This window comes from Apteryx mantelli, chromosome 2 (assembly GCF_036417845.1).
Source record: "Apteryx mantelli isolate bAptMan1 chromosome 2, bAptMan1.hap1, whole genome shotgun sequence".
NCBI lineage: Eukaryota > Metazoa > Chordata > Aves > Apterygiformes > Apterygidae > Apteryx > Apteryx mantelli.
In genome coordinates, this window is record NC_089979.1 from 49,473,691 (window position 1) to 49,494,001 (window position 20,311).

Here is a 20,311-nt window from a genome sequence, read left to right on the forward strand (position 1 = left end):
CGGAGGGGGAGCTGGCAGCGGCAGCGGGCAGGAGCAGGCAGGCACCGGGCGCGCACACACACACGCACGCACGCAGGGCGCGCAGAGCGCCGCGCAGGCTGCCCGGTATTGTTGTCATTGTGCTCCAGCGGAGGGTTCTGCGTGCAGGGGGAGGGGTGGAGGGAGGAGAAGAAAGAGGGAGAGCGAAAGTACAGCGGGGGAGAGGCGCGGGGCGGGCGCGCAGCAGCGCTGGGGCCGGCACGCGGGGCTGCGCGCCGAGGAGCCGGCGGCAGCGGGCAGAGGAGGACGCGAGCCGGGCGCGGGGAAGGCAGCCGCCGCGCCGCCGCACCAGCAGCAGCGACTGCTTCTTTCTTATCTCCCAGCCTTTTGTTCGCTCATCCTCCTCCTCCCTGCCCACCCTCTGCACCGCGGAGGGGGCTCGGCAGAGAGAAAAGCAGCCTGACCCAGCGCTGAGTTTCACCCATCCTCCGCCTCTCTCTCTTCTCTGTCTCTCTCTTCCCCCGCTGCATCGCTGCCCATGAGCTAGAGCGGCAGCGAGCAGGCAGCGCCGCGGCAGCCGGCTCCGGCAGGCGGCGGCGAGACACCGTCCGCAGCCGCGGGAGCTGCCGGCGCCGACCCTCTCCGCTCCGCGGGCTCCAGCCGCGCTCCGGGACTGCCGGGGGCCGCCCCGCCGCCGCCCCTCCTCGCCTCCATGTGCCGGGCAGCGGGAGCGCCGCCGCGGATCCTGCCGCCGCTGGCGCTGATGCTGCTGGCGGCCCTGCAGCAGGTAAGCGCCGCCGCCGGGCGGGAGCCGCGCCGCGTCTCTTTGTTCCCCCGCGGGCGGCGGTGCCGCCGGGAGGCGGCGGGCCGGGGCGGGGGGGCGGCAGCAGCTGCTGCCCCGGCTGGGGGTCCCCGCCTGCCGCCTCGCCGCCCCGCTCCTGCGGGGCCACCTGCTCCGCTCGGGGGCGGCTTTGCAGCCAGCCCCAGCCCCGGGGAGGCGAAGGGGAGCTGGCGGGGACGGAGGGGGGGGTGCATGAGAGTGGGTGCTGGGGTGGTAGGCGGCGGTCCCCCCGCCGAGGGGAAGGGCAGCCCCCCCCCCCGGGCTCCCGGATTTGGGAGAGCAGGTGCCAGCGTTGGGTGGGGGGTGCCCGGTGTGTTTGGACGGGGAGGCCGTAGGGTCTCGGCCCCATGGTGAGTGTGGGGACAAAGTACCGGAGCGCAGGGAGGAGCGGATGCAACCCCTCTCGGCCCCGAGCCGGGGAAGGGGAGCTGTAGGTGTGCAAGAGGTACCGGGCAGCCCCCCCCCCCCCCCGGGGGCAGGTGGGGACTTGGGGGGAACAATTCTTCCCGGGAAGGGATTAGCGGGCACGGGAGCCTCCGCTGCCCCCCCCCCCCCCCCGGCTCCCGTGCCCGCTAATCCCTTCCCGGGAAGAATTTAATCAGCCGCCTCCGCCCGGGAGCCGGGCTTCCCCACCCCCCCGCCGCCGCCGCCTTTCACGGGAATTTCCACCGGGACGGGCCCGGGCTCCCGAAGTATTTAATTTATATCAAAAGTCCTGCCACCTCTCCCGCCGGGGAGGGGGTCTGCGCGTACCGGGAGGAGCTGCGGGCAGCCGCGGGCACCCCCTGCCGCCGCGGTGTGGGGGAGCCCCTGGGCAAGGGGGCGGAGGGCTTCTGTGGGGGGAGCGGGGGTCTTCGGGCTGGCGGGGAGCGCTTGGGGCTGGGCTGGGGGGGGCGACAAGATGGAGCCTCTGTGCGGCGGGGACCCTGGGAGCGGGGCGGGAGGCTGCCCTCGGGCTCGGGGGGAGCCGGGCGGAGGGGGGCGGGCAGGGTCCCCCGGCGGCGCTTAGGGCGGAGGGGCGGCCGGTGTGGTGTCGTGCCCCCCCTCCCCCCCGGCTTTGTGCTTGCGGAGCCGGTGTCCGGCGCGGTGCAGGGGGCGGTAAACCGGAGGGACAGATGGCGCAGATCATCGCCTCAGTGGTATTCGCGGTGGGGGCATTTCTGGCGGGCCGGGGGAGCGGGCGGAGGGCGCGGCGGGGCCGGGCCGGGGCCGGAGCTGGGGCCGGGCCCGGGCGGCGGCGGCCTCCCGCCGAGCCCGCTGCGCGGCGCGGGCGGGCGGGCGGCGAGCCGCGGTCCCTGTCCATGGTGCAGGGCCGGGCCGCCGCCTCCCGCCCTGGCTCCCGGCCTCCCGCCGCCGGCACGGGGACGGCAGGAGCTCGCTCTTCCCCGTCTGCGCCTTTATTTTTTTCTCCTTTTTTAGCTTCTTTTTCTGCACCCCCCCCCCCCCCGTTCTTTCACGAGGTCCCCAGACATCTGATTCCTCCTACACAGTTTCTAAGCCGCTCGCGGGGCTGATGACTTGCACCAGGCGAGCAAGGTGCTGAAACACTGATCCGCAGCAGCTGGGGATTTTCTCTTTAGTCTTAAGAGGACGTAGGGCCGCCCGTTGTAACGGGGGAGTGTGCGGCTGGGCGCGAGCGTCTTTTCCGTGTGAAACCCGCCACCCTGCTCAAACTTCTGATATGCCACTTTAAAGATTGGCTTGTTTGTACTGGCTGATTTTTGGGCAGGCTTGGCTTCTGCTCCCCCCCCCCCCTTTATTTTCTTTCTTTCTCCCCCCCCCCCCCCCAAACTCTGGTCTTGGCAGACCTGTACATGCATTTTTTTTTGTCCTTATGTGCTGTTTATTGTATGTCCTTGCAGTTCTGTTTAGTTTTCCTATCTCTTAATAAATCTGTAAAGCACAAATTATGTAGTAAGCTTTTATTCCATCTTTTTTTCTATCCCAGGCAGGTTTGAAGTTAAAGCACAAACTATGAATTAAGGACAGGAACTAGCCTTATTGCTTTTATGTATCACTCAGTGTCAGTGGCATGTTACGGTTGGGGAATCCAATTTCCCCCTTGTTTGGGTATACATTAAATCAGGTTAGGGTTGATTTTTAATAGTGTGTAACAAAATTGGAACTCAGGTATGAAATCAGATTTATAGACCTGTGTCTGTAGAACACTTTAAATTTAAAAAGCTTCTTTTCTCTCATGCATACTGCAGAGAACCCTGGCAAGCTAGATGCAATGCTAACTTTGTTTTTCTGTCATTATGCCTGCTACTTCTGGTTAGTAGAAGGTTGTCTGTTTGAGGTTATTTTGAAACGTTGAACCCTTTGTTACTTACATTTTTGTGTCTCCAAGTCTACACAACACACAAGTCATCTACATTTATTTTCTAAAGTTACTGATCACTTCGTTATTCATCAGCAAGGTAGAGAAGCAGTCATTATGGCATTACTTGAAAGATCATAACTAGAAGCATATTGCAGGTCAGATCTCTGTGGGTTTATTTTTGGCAATATGCAGTATGCATGGCACACAGGAGAATGGAAACTGCACTTTGTTTTGCTGATTAACTAGATCAGTACGAGTGTGGAGGTATTATGTGGAAAGCCCGACAGAAGAGAGGATAAAAGGAATGAGATTTGCCTTTCTGTTCATAACATCAACTGGTTTTGAAACTGGTATAACAGCAAGATTGAGGAGATAACAGGAAAGCTGTGCATAAGCTTTATGTTTACAGGAATTAAACTAATATTGAGAAATTAACTGGAAAGGGGAATAGAAATTAAGTGCTCGGAAAGGGAATAATCTTTCTTTTTTTAATGTATAGGTGTATGTTTATATATACACATTAAACATATATTTAATGTATAATGTATATTGGATGACTCCGTGGATGGTTTCTCTTTCTAAATCAGAAACAAGTAAATAATAATGCAGTTATGGGGTCTCTTGTGTGTAGGTGACTGGTTTGAATTCGAATTATGGTGACAGAGGATGTAAGTTATTACTCTCTGCAGGCAGTTTTGGTCTTATTCCAGTTCTTAGCAAATGTATTCCTGTGATAAACCTACTGCCTTAAGTGACATTCCCATTAGCTGCCTCAGCTGAGAATCCAGTGACTGAATTTCTTGTCAGCTGAACCGCTCTCTTACCTCTAGCAGCGGTCTCTAGAAGAGTCAGGGGTAAGACATGCAAACGGTGTTTTGTGGAAGCGGCAGTTAGACTTCCTCTTGTGAAAGCATCTTTTGTCTCTGACACTACGTGTATGTCTTAATCTTTTGTAAGCAGTATATTTTAGATAATGTAGCAAATACGTGACTGCATAAGCACAAAAGTCAGTTTGAGAGTTTCTTCTTTTAACTAATCGGACTCCAGCATCGTTACCCCTTTGAAAGTGAATTGAATGCATTTTATAAAACCTTTCATAAGCCCCAGAACAGAAGACTTATGTGAGTGGCTCAGCCTATTCAGCTGTGGATGTTTCTGTTATAGTTTTGCTTTGTCTTCAAAGAATCAATCTGAAAAATTAAATGTGGCAGGATATTGCAGCAAAGAGCTCTCTGCTCCTTATCTGGTCTAGGTGACAGTGATACCACTGACATTCTCAAAATTAAGATAACAGCAAAACTGAAAAAAACCAGAAATATCTCTTTTTGGGTATTAAACTGGATATATTATTTTGAAATATATTTGTGAAAAGCACTTTTAACTGCTTTTTACATCTATTACAGAACAGATAAGATCACTTAAGTTGACAATGAATTTTTGGAATTGAAATCACTGGTTGACAAAACAGAAAATAATTTTATATATGAACCCAGGTCTGATTCTCTGAGCAGTTGGAAGCTCAAAAATGTATGCGATGTTGATATAACAGAGCTATATGTTAACTTGCGTTGTTAATTTTTGTATTTTCAACTCTAATAAATACTACATGTTTTCTGGAAAGCCTTTTACTCTCTGTTCTCCTACTCTCTCCTTTAGTGTGTGCTGCTGCTACCTAGGCATGTGACTTAATGTGGTTGAAAGAAATATAAGTCAATTAAACTTTCATTTATAATTTTTATGATATCTGTTTTAAAATATTGCCTGGAATGATCATATTTTAGAACTATTTTGTAGTAGTGTTTTGTAGAACATGTGTATTCCAAACCTTCCCATCTATTGTTTTTCTTTCTGCTCCCAAAATTGGAGGAACTCCCAGAAATGTCACTGGAAGAACTGTCATGACTGATCTTAATTAATTTCAATGACACTTATGTCAATAATTTCAATTATTAATTTTCTTTAATAGCTGAACACTGTAAGACTAAAAATGTAGCTGTGATAGAAGTATGCTGTGTATATTTTAAAATAGCCTGAGGAAGTTGTGAGTAAAGTTATTTTTACTCATTGCGGACGGTCTTGCGTAAGGGACTTCTTGTCATGTGGTAAAGAGAAGGAACTATTGAATGGCTTTTCTTGCCTGGATCAGAGAATCATTTACCAGTTAATCTCCTTCTCTCTCCCTCTTTCCCCATACCCCTGCCCCCCCCCCCTTTTTCTTTTCCTTTTATTACTAACAAACATTTACAGAAAAGTATCAGGTTTAAAAACTTGTGATAGTTCCAGTAGTTCTTCAGGGCTCCCATTAGGATAAGAATTTATTTTAAACAAAGTACGCATACAAAACATGGGTCAATTCCCCAAAGAATCTGCAACCTCTGATGTTTCCTGGTATGCGTAGGTTTGGGGGTTTTTATCACTTTTTTTTTTTTTTTTTTAATAAAACACAGAAGGAAACTGTGGTATCTTTACTCAATGTACTGTGCACTTCCACAAACTCAGTCACACTAGTTGTGAGTGTGTGAGATGTAATGAGACAATTTAGGGATGAAGAGTGATGAAAGTTAAATGGATATGTAGTCTTCTGTGATAAAAATCATACTTATAATAGCAATTTTCTTCACCTACCACTCAACTGAGACTCACTGGTTGAGTGAGTTAATACTGGCACACCTCGAGGCGAGTTCTGCGAGAACTTTAGGAGAAAAGGTGTGCTTTCCTGTGGGATGAGCTTAAGGAGAGTTTGTGCTTTGTCCAAGCGCGCTTTGTAGATTGTGACTGACCCAAGAAGGATCCTTTGCATCTGGGTGTGAGGCTGCGTTTCACTTTGCCGTTTCTTTGTTGTGGCAACAGTAGATAGGTCTATAACCTAATCTGCATGATTCATAATTTGATTTGATCCTGTACTTACTGAAAGATCATGGGAGCTCTGTCTGAACAAAGAAGGAGAGGCTTTAGGCTTTCTGGGTTTATGTTTTTGGGGTTTTTTTTAATGACTTACAAAAGCAGATACAGGATGTGCAGCTTCCGAGATGGCAGGTATATCACTGCCAAATCCTTTTGCTTAAAGTTTTTGATTTTAGTCAATATGTGTGTATTTAATTAAGTATCATATTTCTAAAGGGTGTGTTTATCCTCTCCTCTAGGCACTCCTTGACATATTTAAAAAGTATATTTATACCACCAGACTCCTCTAGGGACTCCCCTATTCCTTATAATTAGCATATAATTACTGGACCAGTAGCTGAAGACATAGTTAAAATCTTGTGAGCCCCCAACAGTCCTTCCATATAGGGAAATAAACAGGCCTTGCAGCCTCTCCTGAAGGTCAGCAGCACAGAGCTCTCTCAGTACATTAGCAGCAGTTTTTATGGGCAGAGATGTCCAACATGAGCAATCCCTATACCAAATCAGAGTGAGGAAGTTTGATCTTTTAAAGAAATGAGGATGCATAGTCAAACAGTTTTTGTTGTTGTATAAAAATGCAGCTTTAGACTTAGAGAAACTCAATTAGGTTTTGCTTTTCCTGTTGAAATTTTAGGATCTTCTTTTTCTCTGATGGAAACCATGGCGTGTCTGGAGAATCAAATATTTTACAAGATGCAGCATTCCGTGTTCTGGTTGCAGGAAGGGAAAATTTTAAACTGTATTACAACTTTGCATTGTATTAGCTGTGCCAATCTCTGATCATGGTAAAGCAAGTGAACTGAGGCCTTATTTCATATTTGGGGTTAAGGGAAGAGAGTTTGAACATGGTTTGGGAGAGACTCTAAATTGTAAAGTAGTAACCTATGGTGACCAGTGGTGGTTTGAGGCAATTCATTTTCAAACAGATGATAGTATAAAATTTGTAGATTCTGGTATTTTGGGAAAGTGAGGTTTTAACTGTCGGTTGGAGAAGTTGCATTTTCTGATCTAAAATCTTGTGGCTCATGAAGTAGAGCACTAATTAGAATTGAAAGTACCATAATCAAAACCAATCCTGGTACTGTTGAAATGGAGGTAACTAAATGAATGACCTCAGGAAGGACTTAGTCTGGTACTGACTTTGGAAGCTCTTTGCTTTCAGAACAAAATCTTGAATGAAAGGCATTTTTCTTTTTCTCCAGTTGTAAACCATGGTTGAAAACAAATTGCAGTTTCCTATACTTGGTAGAGTACTGTGAGTGTCATGAGTACCATGAAGGTATAAACTGTTGCAGCTTTTCTTTGCAGTAAGTCAGTGATTAAGAAAGAGATGCTGAAACTTAAAGCATTCCACAGCCGTGTCTGTGATCCTGCAGAGTATCTTTCATATGCCTATTATTTATATTATGGTAGTAAGTAGAAGCTCCAGTCCTAAAATAAGACTTGCCTTGTCCAGCATATCCCATTGTGTCAGATGATGTATATACACAAAACAAAGTGGATGAAGCAATCCCAGTTTACCTAAGTTGTGGATGAACACTGGGTACAGTTTTGGTCTTTAAAATTAATGAGGAAACACCCAAATCTTTAAACACAGTCACAGTGTTACTGTGATCAGTGCTTAAGTTTAATATTACTGTCACAATAGTAAATTAATGTTGCTTATTAAGGAGAGAGACCTGAAATACCCGGTTTCTGCTCTGTCATACATATAATTATGTAAGACTTTATATAGAGCTTCACACAGTAGTGCCCTGTGAGCTGGCAGGAATTGGCAACTAGCAGTTGTAATGCGGCCAATTACAAGTGTGCAGTATGATATTTCCTCTGATGCACATCCCTCCACTTTTGATTTTACTACTTAGGCTTTAAATCCCTACAGGAGTAAGCCACCTTCAGTATAAAAGAAAGCTGCCAGACTCAAAATCTTTTAAAAACAATTTTCCTTGCATTTTGATACAATCAATATTAAGAAATCTAATGCTAGAGTTCTCTTTTGTTATGCTTATTTTCTTTTTTAATTTCTCAATTTTAGCAATGAAAGGAGAAACTGCTCAGATTTTCTTTTCTTATTCTCCCAGTTCTATAGTTTATTATGCTTCTAGTTTTGGTTTTTGGAAACATCTGTCTGCCTAACTTTAAAATTTGACTCATCATGATGTTGAGTTGCTGGAAGGTTTTCAGATTTCAGAACACAGGTATTTCATGTACTGGGATGATAATTGCAGATACTATAAGCATTATTGCTTTTCATAATAAAGCTAAGTTCAACGTTATTGTTTCAAATGGAAACAAATCTTTTTGCAAAATCCTGCTTTAAGCTTATACTTTACTCTTCAGATTTTAAAATCCTTTAAAACATTTTAAATTTAGTGATGTATTTCTGTTGGTTCTCAACAAGAAAAATTACTTAAAACGAATATCAATTGTAAAAAGCTATTAAACTGGGTAATGTTTACTTACTTTTTTAAACAAACTTACAGATCACTCTTGCTAAACAAAGCAGCCTTTGATTTTTCAGATTAATAGATACTAGTGAACTCCAGTGATGTATGGCATATGCAGACAGAACTAGACCCGCTCTGTTTGAAAGCAGTGTTTACTCTAAGAGCCCAATTCTGCAAATTTAGTATGCGTGTTATGATATGAAATTGTTCCTACAGTCACGTGGCAAGGTTGCATTTTTAAAGAGATGTTTCTTTACAGAATTGTGTTTTAAGTTTGGCTACTTTTTATAGTGTATGCAAATGAGAAAGGGGGATTAATCTAGAACTATAAACACTCATGGCTGGTTTTATTCTTGTCTTAATACACAAGCTTTTCAAAAGTGTGAAATGTGTATGGATTGAAGAGTCTTACTGGTATTGTTTAGAAAAACACATAAACATGAGGCCTTTAAAACTCTGAAATTAAGTTTTTAAACAATTTTTTTTAAAACTGAGCAGAAATACAGCCTTGAAATGAAACCACAGGTTTCTGGATACTGAGGTACCTAGATATAAAACTAATGTAATTGAGGAGCAGGGTACGTCACTGCAGGCTCACCTGCCATAAGTATATCAACAAGGCCAATTCTGTATAGAGGACTTCTAATTTACATCATATACCTTCATGATTGCAGTTTGCCTATAGCATTTAGTCTCAGATCTACAATACTGAGTTTATCTGCCTGGTCTTACACTGCGTTTGATTGGGTGTTATGGTTCTTCAGCACCTGGAGATGGTAATGTTTGGTATTCATTTTGCACAGTTAAGATGACTGAATAAGCTATAAGGGGTCAGGAAAGCAAAATAGTTATTCAGTAGTAACTCTTGATCTTGCTTAGCAAAGTCTGTTAGTACTCCACAGAAGAATTTTTCAAGTGCTGACCTTGTTCAAAGCTTTTTAACTCCATTAAGTAGATTTTATATGGGCACAAGCAAAGGTAATTGCTTTCCATCTTAAAGGAAATTTTTTAGTAATGTTGTGTAGATGAATGTGCAAGTAATATTATGTTTGAAATAATCTTGGGAACTGTACTAATCACACACAATCCTGTAAATTACAGTAACGTGCCCCATAATCTTCAATAGCTTTCCCCTTTTGCCCAAGATAAGGGGATAAAAATATTTCAGCATCCTCTTTTTGACGAGAGTTAAAATGGTCTAAGTCTGGCAGTACTCCTAGACTGAACTAGATGTGACCCATAGTGTCTAAAGCTACAACTTTTACTTAATTTAAAATGCTTAACACAGGGTGATTAAGAATTGCTGAAAATTTGAATTCTTACTTCCCTTGTGTTTTTATTCTCAAACAATCTTAACAAAGGACTGTTTTTGGAGAGCAGAGTACAGTCTTTTGTTTCTGGATAAAATTGATGGCTGCAAATGAAAGAATAAAGAAGGCTCTCTATTTATGTCCCCAAGCCTTTGTTTCAGTGGGCATTGTTTCAGTTTATAAGAGTTGTTTAGTACATATAGATGGTTGGAAAGGCTGAAAGATTCCCAGGCGCATCAGTGCACTTGTTAAAATCCTGTTATCTCCTCAGTTGCCCACCCAGGACTTTTTTTGTTTCTAGGATATTATGAAAGGCTATTTTTTTTTCTTCTATCCACATTTGCTTTGAGGTCACCTTTTATACAGTAGTTTAAACAAGTCTTACTATTTTTTTTTCAAATTATGTAAGCTTTGTAAAACCTGTGATTTGATTACTAACGGTGGGGAAACAGGTAATTGGATTCGTAATTATTTTTGATTTACCACCTTTTTATCTTTAAAAAAAAAAAAAAAAAAAAAAGAAGAAGAAGAAAAACCCTCAACATGTAAATTGAGTGTTGAGGCTTGGCTGCAGATCCAAATTCTAGCTTTGTGCTCAGCGTAGTCTCTTGCTAATTTAAACTATTGCCCTCTTCCATTATGTGTTTGCTTTCTCTTTAAGGTTCCAGTCTAAAAATTTTAAAATATGTAAGTAGTTGTACGCAGGTGAGAGACCTGCATAGTACTTAAGTCACAATGGAACCCACTCCACAAATTAAGTTAATTGGACACTTGATAATTAGAAGTTCTCTTACTAGGTGCTTACCCAGATAGTATAGTAAGCTGGAGGTAGACAGTAAACTTACTAAAAATAAATCTGAAGTATGCTCATGAGTTTATATTTCTGTGGGTTTTTTTTTGTTTTTTTGTTTTTTTCCTCTTGAACTGCTTATTTAGGATCAGGTTGGTTTAAATGCAGCTGGATGCATTATAAGCCCCTCCTCACATATGTGATCAAGTTATTCTAATAAGCGTTGTCATGCTGAGCTTGGACATATATTTCAGTGGAGTGTGTACACTTCTGTTTCTGGCCCCTGTTGAGTGAGGAAATCCTTGTGATTTGAGATGCGACTGTCCCATGTCTGCTGTAATGCTCTCTTTCTCTGAGATTACTGCCCCATATTAGAGACAGCAGAGTGAAGGCAAGTATATTTTTGCTGCTGCAGTTTTACTCTTCATCGCAAATTCAGCTTCATCGACAGCTTTCAGTGAAAAAGCTCTTGCTCTTGGAGTGCCTCCAGCTGGCTATGGCTGCTGCATACCAGAGTGCACTGCCTTCTCAGATCTACCACCATGGTGGTTTGGATAAGCACTCCCCAGCCTGGCTCAGCCAAAAAGGGATTTGGTTTATACAAGACATACAATTAAAAGCGTTGAAGCTAATCTGAACCGTTTTGACTGGGCTAAGAAAGAGAGCCATTACAGATGTTTGTGTGCTTGATAAAGGTCAGCGGAAAAGTGTTGACGAACCCACAGTCAGGCTGTGGATTATGGGCTACAATTTACCAAGCTCAGCTGAACCCCCAGCTGGATCTGAGGGCAGGTGTAATGTTGCAGTGCTGAACCTCTAGGCCCAATGAACCTTGGCTTTTTAAATAAGTGGCACAACCACAGCAGGTGATGGAGAGAGTTCTTCCTCCACTATGCAGAGACTGCACAAACAAGGAGCTGAGGGCTTCAGTGTCCAACATCCTGAGCAAGCACTCTGTTCGTTAAGCATGCTTATATCGTCATTAAGCATGATATATGGGTATAACACTGTTGTGTCCTCTTCCTCCATCCTTCCACCCCCCCCCCCCCCTTTTAGGGCTTGTTCTTGCAAGTGTATGCAGATGTGCTTTGAGTAGGCCTACTTGATGGTAGCCCCTCTGGGAAAATAATAAGGAAAATCTAATTTAAGAATCTTGATCATATTTAGGTATGATAGAGCAGCAAAGTTGCCCAGTCTAGATCATACTACATCTGGGTGCACACATGGATAGGCCTTTACTTAGTGGGTGGGTGCTTGTGAGATTATTCAAGGGCTCTTATGATTTCTGCTTACATATCTCAGCCGAGGGTGGTGGTCTTTGCCTTGTACAGTGTGAAAGGGGTTTTGCCATATATGGTCATTTAGCCACATGTAAGCTAGCCCGTTGTTTCGTGCAGCACTAAAATGAGACAAAAACAATCCACTGAAAAGAAATCTTAGTCCTTTGCCACAGAAAATTGGATGTGATTTTTATTAACTGGGCAACAAATTGTCTTGGAAACCAGCTTAGATATCAAAAGGCTTTTGAACGTGGAACACTGCAGAACAAAAAACTTCCAAATACTATATTTTTTAATGAAAAGACATTTATGAAACTCTAAAAACTATATGTGATTTGAGGAAAAACTTTTCTTAACAAGTGAGAGAACAAACAGTTTCAGTGGGTAGTCTCATGCCTTGTTGTGCAAATTTAATAATGAGCTTCTGTCCTTTTAAGGTTCCTTTGAAATAGAAGGGGGTTGCATTGGAAACATTTGACTTTATATGGTATCTGTTTGAATGCTAATGCAAATATAAGTTCTGTTTCTTAAGTTATTGCAAATGTAGTATTTTATCTTAATTTGCTCATACTGGTACAACCTCACATAGAAGTACCCAAAGTAAAACATTTTAAATCAGTGGTTAAAGTCTTCCCTCTCAAATATATCTAGCTATGAAAAAGTTGCTGATTGGTTTTGTGCAACATTTATTTCCAGAGGAAGGAATGTTTTTGTTCCCCCTATGATTCCACTTCAATCTCGATGACTGTTTTAGTTGAAATGTTCAGTTGTTAGAAGAATCAAGATTGTGTATTATTTAGATCTTACCAGACAAGTGGGATTTGTTTCTTCCATTCCGGTTATCAAAAAGATTAACCCTTTGCCCTCGGAGTTCTAATTGGAGAAATTTAGAAACAAAGAAGCTGTTTGTACAAGATAGCAGCAAAATCGAGTGTATGCCATCTGGAATGATTCTCTGGTGAATGAGGGTTGCAAATATTACATACATTTAATCTTGTATTTCAGGCACCAATAAAAGCAACTTGTGAAGACATGTCATGCAAGACTGGATTTCCTGAAGATGTTCACAGTGCCGTTGTATCAAGGAGTGTACATGGAGGACAACCTCTTCTCAATGGTATTGTTATAAAAGATGTTCTGATTTTCATTTCCTTTATCCTTAATCATAAATCACGCTGGAGTGTTTTGATTCTTGACTTAAATATGATGTACTCTTTCAGGGAAAAAAAAAAGTCAGTTCAATGATCATTTTTTGATCAGTGTCATAGGACTTGGGGAAAAATCTGTTGCCATTAATGAAAACACATTCACCTCTATTGACAGGAATTTGAAAATAGTCTTGCAGGCCTTCCCATGTTAGTCCACTAATTCTAATTCTCAGCAGAGTGTTCACACTGATGTGTGTTTTTATTACTATCTTGACAATGCATATGTCATCAGTCTCTAATTAGAGCCCATGTATGAGTGATCAGAAGGAGGAGAAGATTCCCCTTCCACTTTGCATCTCCCATGGAGGTACTGCGGTTACATTAAGTCTTAGCGCTCAGATTAATGTGGAGATTATTTCTGTAGTAGTTCTTCAGCTGTCTAAGGGAACTGGAAGTGACATGGGAAGATAAGGGCCATAGTTCTGTCTCTGGATATATATAATTTGCTACCCACAAGCTGTTTGGGAGCAAGCTTTTGGCCTTATATGGAGAGTTTAGTATATATGCTTCTTATATGCCTGCCTTGGTGGGGGGAGGGAAGGCCCAAACTTCTACACAGGCAGTGGTACTGAGTGAATACTGTACTGTAGACAACAACATACGTTGCTTTTTTCTGGCAACCTGAGGAGAGACATCTGTGAAAAGCAAGACACAGGACAAGGAGCAGCATGCGAGAGTTGTGGCCCGTGAGCCCTCGGTCAGTGACCACTGTACTGAGGACTGTGAGGAGTCTTGCCAAGAGAGGCAGAGTAATTCCAGTGCTATCTCTTGGATGGTGTGCCTCTGTTTCACCATGACACATATCTATGTCTGGATGGCATAGTGCCCAGAATGAGGCTAACAGAGTCCCAAGCTAGCAGCAAGCTCCGCAAGTGCAAGCCCTTGCGTCCATGTGGAGTGCAGTGAAGTCAGTAGATCTCTCCACAGGCCCAAGGGTCAACCAGGGTGGGAATTTGGTTCACTGCTCTTGTCTTTTTTTCTTTCTTTCTTTCTTTTTCAGAAGTAGAGCTGTTCTCTGTAGAACACAGAGAGGCACGTATTCTGAATCTTTCTTAGATTCCCCAAGCAATTATTTGGTATAAAAGTTTGTGGAAGTGTAACACTTGAAAAATGTATTAATTTGGCTGGTTTATGAGCTCCTAACCTCAGTGGATTCCCCCCCGCCCCACACCTAAATCAGAAATCGTGGAACTGACTAAGAACATTAGTTTTAGACAGTTTCAAATGCATCTTAAATAAGGACTAATTTAATTTAATTCATTGCTTGTCTCACATATAAATACAGTTACACAGATCAAGACATTTAAATGAGAAAAACATTTTAATGAGTCTGCAAAACAAATGAAATAAAAGCTGTAGTCTTGATTTTACATGCTGTATGTAGCAGTATTTCTCCTTAATTATATTTTACAGACCTGTTTTGTGCTTTTTAGAAATCTAATGGAAACTTGAATACAGGATGAATTGATTAGCTTTAGCATATTTAAATTTGAGTTATTAAAGCTTTTCCTGTTTAATTTCAAGGAAGTATATTCTGCCCACCACAGACTTTGTTTTATTACATGAATTTATAAGCTGTTCTTTATTAAAATAAATGTTTTGCCAATTGAGAAAATAATGAAGAGGAAAGAATTTTCTTCACTTTCCCACAAAATGGGAGTTAATATATGATTCAAGTGTAGATTCCTGCAATAGTCATCAGCACTGAGGGCTCGCTTGATAGGGGATGTACAAACCCAGAGAACGGGGCAGGAACAATAACAAAGATCTCAAAATCCAAGGCAAGTGCTTTCCAAAACTGCTCTCGTGAAAGCACTGAGTATTTCCTACTGGCTAAGTGTACTGCTATTGGTTAATCATGAAAAGGAGATCACCCAGATTTTGAGGCTTGTCCTGTTGCCTGAAAGTCCTCTTCTTGGAATGGAGGCCCCTTCTGCAGCCTCTCTCTCTTCTCTCTCTCTTTTTTTTTTTTCTTCATCAACTAGGAACTATACTGAACTGTCAACTAATCCTGTGTTGGCATTGCTCACACAGATCTGATGATAATGACTGGCCAGCCTTAACTGTTTCTGAACTAATGATGTATGGAGGGAAGACTCACTTCCTTATTCATTACTCATCATAGTCGCACAGTCCCTTCTGTTGCTCTTTAAAACTTTGAAGTAATGAAGCAATACTGTTGATTTGCCCTTGAATGGTATTAAAACGCATTGCATCCTACAGAAGTATGAATTGGGAAAAACTGTTCAAAGCATAGAGTATGTATTACGTCATATGAGATAATATGAACTAGCTGAAAAATGACCCGGGGGAGTTTGTTTTCTATCACGATTTCCTCAGTTGAATTACTGCAATGGTTAATTCTCTTGAAAATTCTGACATGCTTAAAAGCATGTAATTTGCTGTTTACACATAAACATAGAGTCCATCATTGCATAGCTTTGACTTAAATTTAATTATACTGTCATTTTGAGATACTATTGTTGTCAAAAACCTGTTTTCTTGTTATTAAATTAGATTCAGATGACACTATAAGTATAGTTGTGTGACATTTGCTTCTTAAGGAAAGCTATGGGCCTGGTTCTGATCTCACTTGCCTCATCTCTCTTAACTGCACATTTATGCTAGTAGGAATTCAGAAGCGAGGCTTAGACTGCAGGTTTTCTATGTGATTTAAAGTGAAAGCTTTAATTTTCTTTGGTTTTGTGCATTGATACCACAAGCACAGAGGCTTTATCTCAGCCAGCTGCAAAATAATCTGAAAACTGACTTGATGTTTTGCTTACATATTACTCTTTAAAATACTGACCGAGAAAATGACCAGTTGTTTAATAGTAGTCATGTTCATTTGCTTTTATCTTGCACACTGGGGGACAAGCACCTTTAAGGCCTTCAATTCGCTAAAACTTAAATAACACTAGACTTAAATGATTTGTTGATCTGGGCCTTTCAGTTGTTGCAGTAATATAGGAGATCACTTTTTTAAGTATTACTATAAGAAATAGTTGCCTTAGAGTATGGGGCAGGGTTACATTCATATGCTTCATGATGCTATATTTTCTGGAGAGATTGCTTTTCTGTTTGTTTCTGCGTTTCTTCAGGCGTTGTGTTTTTGTTTTTTTTTCCAGGGGAGAGTCAGGCTTGTTCATGTTGCATTTAAAAAAAAAAAAAAAAAGTCTCTGACTATGGCTTTGTACATTCATTCATATGGCTAGTGTGTTAGCCTCTACTGCTTTCTCTCATGAGGGCATGAGAGGCCACTATCTGTGCTCAGTTGGTATCCATGTACTCGTTTGTCACTATACGTGGAACAATCAGTGAAGCAGAATACTAAGAAACGGGAAAAGAAAACCAAATATTTACTAATGCAAAGTGAGGGAAAGAAGGGAAAAGAAGAAAAGAAGATAGCTGTCTTTGGTTTCAGGATGGGGAACTGAGGGAACAGGAGTCCCTTGTAGAGAAAAGATATGGTGTGTTGGGAAGGCTCAACAAAAAAAGTTGGAAACTACTCCTTCAATGGATTGTGACTGAGCTGTGTAGGAGATAGTTTAGACTATAGGAAATACCTTATTGCTGCCTCCTGGCATACTGTCTCTGATGCCTGTTGCTCCCATGTTCCACTGTTAAAGCCTTCACTGGCTGTGGCCTTGGAGACTCATCAAAAATGATGTCTTACACTTCATCTTGCACATCTTTTTATAGTATAACACTAGTAAAATGCCCCACCTCCCCACTTTACTGTTTGTAGTTGAAATTCATGGCAAGTCTGACTTCAAGATGCAATATAGTCAGGTTACTGAGCACATATAAATAATATACAATAGGTCTAATTCTGAATGTATTTAAAATGTTTTACATGTTGTTCCACTTGGTAAGCAGTCACTTCCATGGAATTAGGGTGTTTTTACCAAGGCATTAAGTGAGTTAAGAACCAGCACATTCATTTCTGTAAAGAAAAAAAAGTGCAAATCTCTGAAACAAAAGAAGTTTCATGTATCTCTAAAAGGTGTGCATGTCCCTGACAAAACTCTGCAGTTATTTGGGCCTCCAATCAACTATAAACTCCATTAAAAAAAATAATAATAATGTACTTTCTTGAGTACTTTAAGATTTAAATATTCAAACTTTATTTTTCTATACATCTTCTATGCAAATAATTACTCACTAGCCACCCCAGAGTAGAGGCAGATCTCTAGAAGTACTTACTGTGTATTTAAATTCAGGTTAACTTGTTTCTTAAACAAACAAACACACACTGGGGTAACTATATATGCATAAAATGTGTAATACTTGGAGAAGAGGAGGGTCAGTTAAGGAGGGAGTGCTGTCTAAGCTATTTAGTGCACTTGATTGTGCTGTTTTATTACAATTTTGTAGTTTATCCAGGAAAAATACTTGTGGCCATTTGATATGTATGTCTGCCCTGTTTATCTATTCTTTGCTCTATATCCTTCAAATATGTACAGGTATAAATACCACATTTCTATTAAAATCATTCACCTAGGTAAGATTACTTGAATGACTATTTGCAGAACCATATCTTAAACTTTCATGTTCTTAATCTGATTATTTATTTTAGTGTTTTCATATCTTTGAAAGATTTTGTCTGCCTTATTACTGGTTATGTGACAGAACTGATAGTAAGCAGAGTATTTCCCCAGCCTCAATCATTTTGCTTTGCCTTTTGTTCACTGTTGGTCAGTGTTTTAGTTTCTCCTCTGCATTTGGTGTCTTCCTATATCTTGTCACCTGTGGTATCATCTGTGGGTAGGTCTGCACAGATGTGTGTGAAAAGAATTTTGCAGTGTCTGATTTGGAGGCCACCTAGTGTGAGATAACAAGCTCTGCTGATGTTCTGTGGTCATGTAGTTTGATAATGGGACCAGCCTGGGCATGGAGAGAGAGAAAGACAGCAGGCTGTTGGCTCTGTGCTCTGCTCCTGTTGCTTACAACAGTTTTGGGGAAAAAGTTCCTGAAGTCATCTGCATGCTTCTTTGCTAGTGGGAGTAGGTGTAGTGTCCTTAATTCAGTGTATTGCAAAACGCTGGGTACGTGTGGAAGGGTTCCCAAGAGCCGCTTGTGATGAGGGAAGACTGGAAGAGTTTGGGAACGAAGAGCCTGTCTTCCAGCATGCTCCAGAGTTGCATGATGCTGAGGACTGCAGTTCACCCGTCTTAACTACTCAACTTTGTATGAGATAAATTGCTCCCTGTAGGGGCCTGTTTGTTCTCTCTTGACTGTGAGGCAGTCTAGAAGCCTGTCTTAAACTAGACACTTAACTTTTAGGTGGGCAAAGCTAGGGAAGATCAATCCCAAGATTGATGTCTAAAATCACCTGACATTTAAAAGACACTGCTGTTCCTTCATGAAGGAGTGGAGGTTACATGGGCACTGTCTGTCCCAGACGAAGCCCCTAGGCTGCTTTTGCTGCTTGTGTTATCTTCTGTGCATTATCATTCAATCTGTAAAAATGTGCATTGTCAACTAAGAATGAAATGCCATCTATAAAGATCATCATGCTTAAAACTTGAGACAGCAGTTCTTCTTTAATGCACATTTCATTCCCTGCTATAACCAACTTCTGTATAACTGTATTCTTACTATGGTAGCATGCACTGGCTTCTTTGATATTCCTGTGCACATTAACAGTAGAGCTGGGGGAAGTCTTTTAAGCAGAATCGTATTTTCTAAGGGGGGAATGAATACTTCCCCACAAAAATTTGTTCCTTCCATGGAAAAAAAGCAAAATGGTAACCACTTTGTTTGAAGTCTCATTGCCGTAAGAAAAAAGACAAGTTGACAAGTTCCTTCCAGGCAGACAGCCAAAGAATCTCAGATGGATGGGATCTCTTATGAGCTGCTGGTAAGCTGAAAAAATTGTTTCAATTCTTCCCAAATGTTTTTTTTTTTTTTTTTCCTTCCCCTGAAAGTCTCTTCCTGCAAACCCATCCCCTCTACCCTCCAAAAAACACCCTTCAAGTTTGACTTTTAAGCCTCAGTGGGAGTGAGAAATTTTTTTCAGAAACTCATCTTGGGAATATATTTATATTTTCTCACCAGTCCTGCTTAACATTTAACCGTGTTTGTTATTGGCCTCTTCCATGTGAAGCTGAATACATTTTAATCGTGTTACTTGGTGATGCTATGCCTGATGGTGTATTTTGTAACAGTTGTATTCCAGTTCTCACTGACACCTTTTTAATTCTTTTTCTGCCAATCTTTTCCACTGCTCTACTGTTTGTCCTTTTTCCTAAGCCACAGTATCATAAATTCTCCTGTGTCAGTATTGAACTTACTATCTTGAATTGGTAGAGCTATTTCTGTTTGCTTTAACTACACTACTACAGTTCTTGTTTTATAATTTGTTGTCTATTCATGTACGAAGCTCTTAACTTATTCTCAGATACTTGTTCCCTGAAAAATAGAGCTTTCTTTTACTAAAGTGAGAGATTGCTTTTCTTAAGATGTTTTTTGTGTTTTTTACCCCCTTTTCCCCACTTTTAGTTAAATATAGAATATATCCTAGAGTATACCTAAAACATATGTTCACCTTATTGAACAGCACAGTAAAAAATGTAAATTGTGACTCCTTTTTTCTCAACTTTATTTCTGTAAACTTCTACATCTGATTTACATAGGATACCAATCTTATTATTTTATATTAAGCTATTCTTTATTGTTGGTATTTTCTCATAACAAACTTGTATATAAAGCATATATAATGAGAAAAACATCAGAGAGAATAAATATCAATAATGAAGTTCAGTCATGCTTTGGATGTGTGCAAACTACCAATGTATCTTGTTACAGAAATGAAATTCCATTGTCCCTCAGTAAACCCTAAAGCTGTTGTGGAATGTAATATTTGAACTGGTTTGTATATCCAGTGTCAAAGAATCTATTACTTGAATTCTGGATAACTAGCCATTCTGAAAGAAACCTATAAACTTGCACCATTTTTTTTTGTGTAGAATATCTGAATTAGAGGTGGAAATGTATTTTGTAGTTGAAAAACCCTAAATGCACTGTTGTGTCCACCTTTTCCGCAGAAGAAACTTGACTCACCCTTATTACCTGCAAAAGAAATCCCACTCTGTCTCCAGTGTACCATCTTATAAATACATTCTTGATACAGAGGAGAATCCACTTATGTTGAAATTATGAGTCCTGAATGGTTACAGTGTTCTGGGATGTGTAAATTACTATCTTAGTTAATTAGCTCATCTCTG

At 41.6% G+C, this 20,311-nt stretch overlaps 1 protein-coding gene across 1 annotated transcript in view; it reads left to right on the forward strand.

Annotated features, from left to right (window-relative positions):
- Positions 1-253: 253 nt before the first annotated feature.
- The window catches only part of CDH2 (cadherin 2), a 126,935-nt gene continuing 106,877 nt past the window's right edge, over positions 254-20,311 (forward strand). The window contains exons 1-2 of the mRNA XM_067290610.1: positions 254-766; positions 12,880-12,991. Of these exons, the coding sequence (XP_067146711.1) occupies positions 692-766; positions 12,880-12,991 (187 nt within the window). The 5' untranslated portion in view covers positions 254-691. The remainder of the gene's footprint in view (positions 767-12,879; positions 12,992-20,311) is intronic.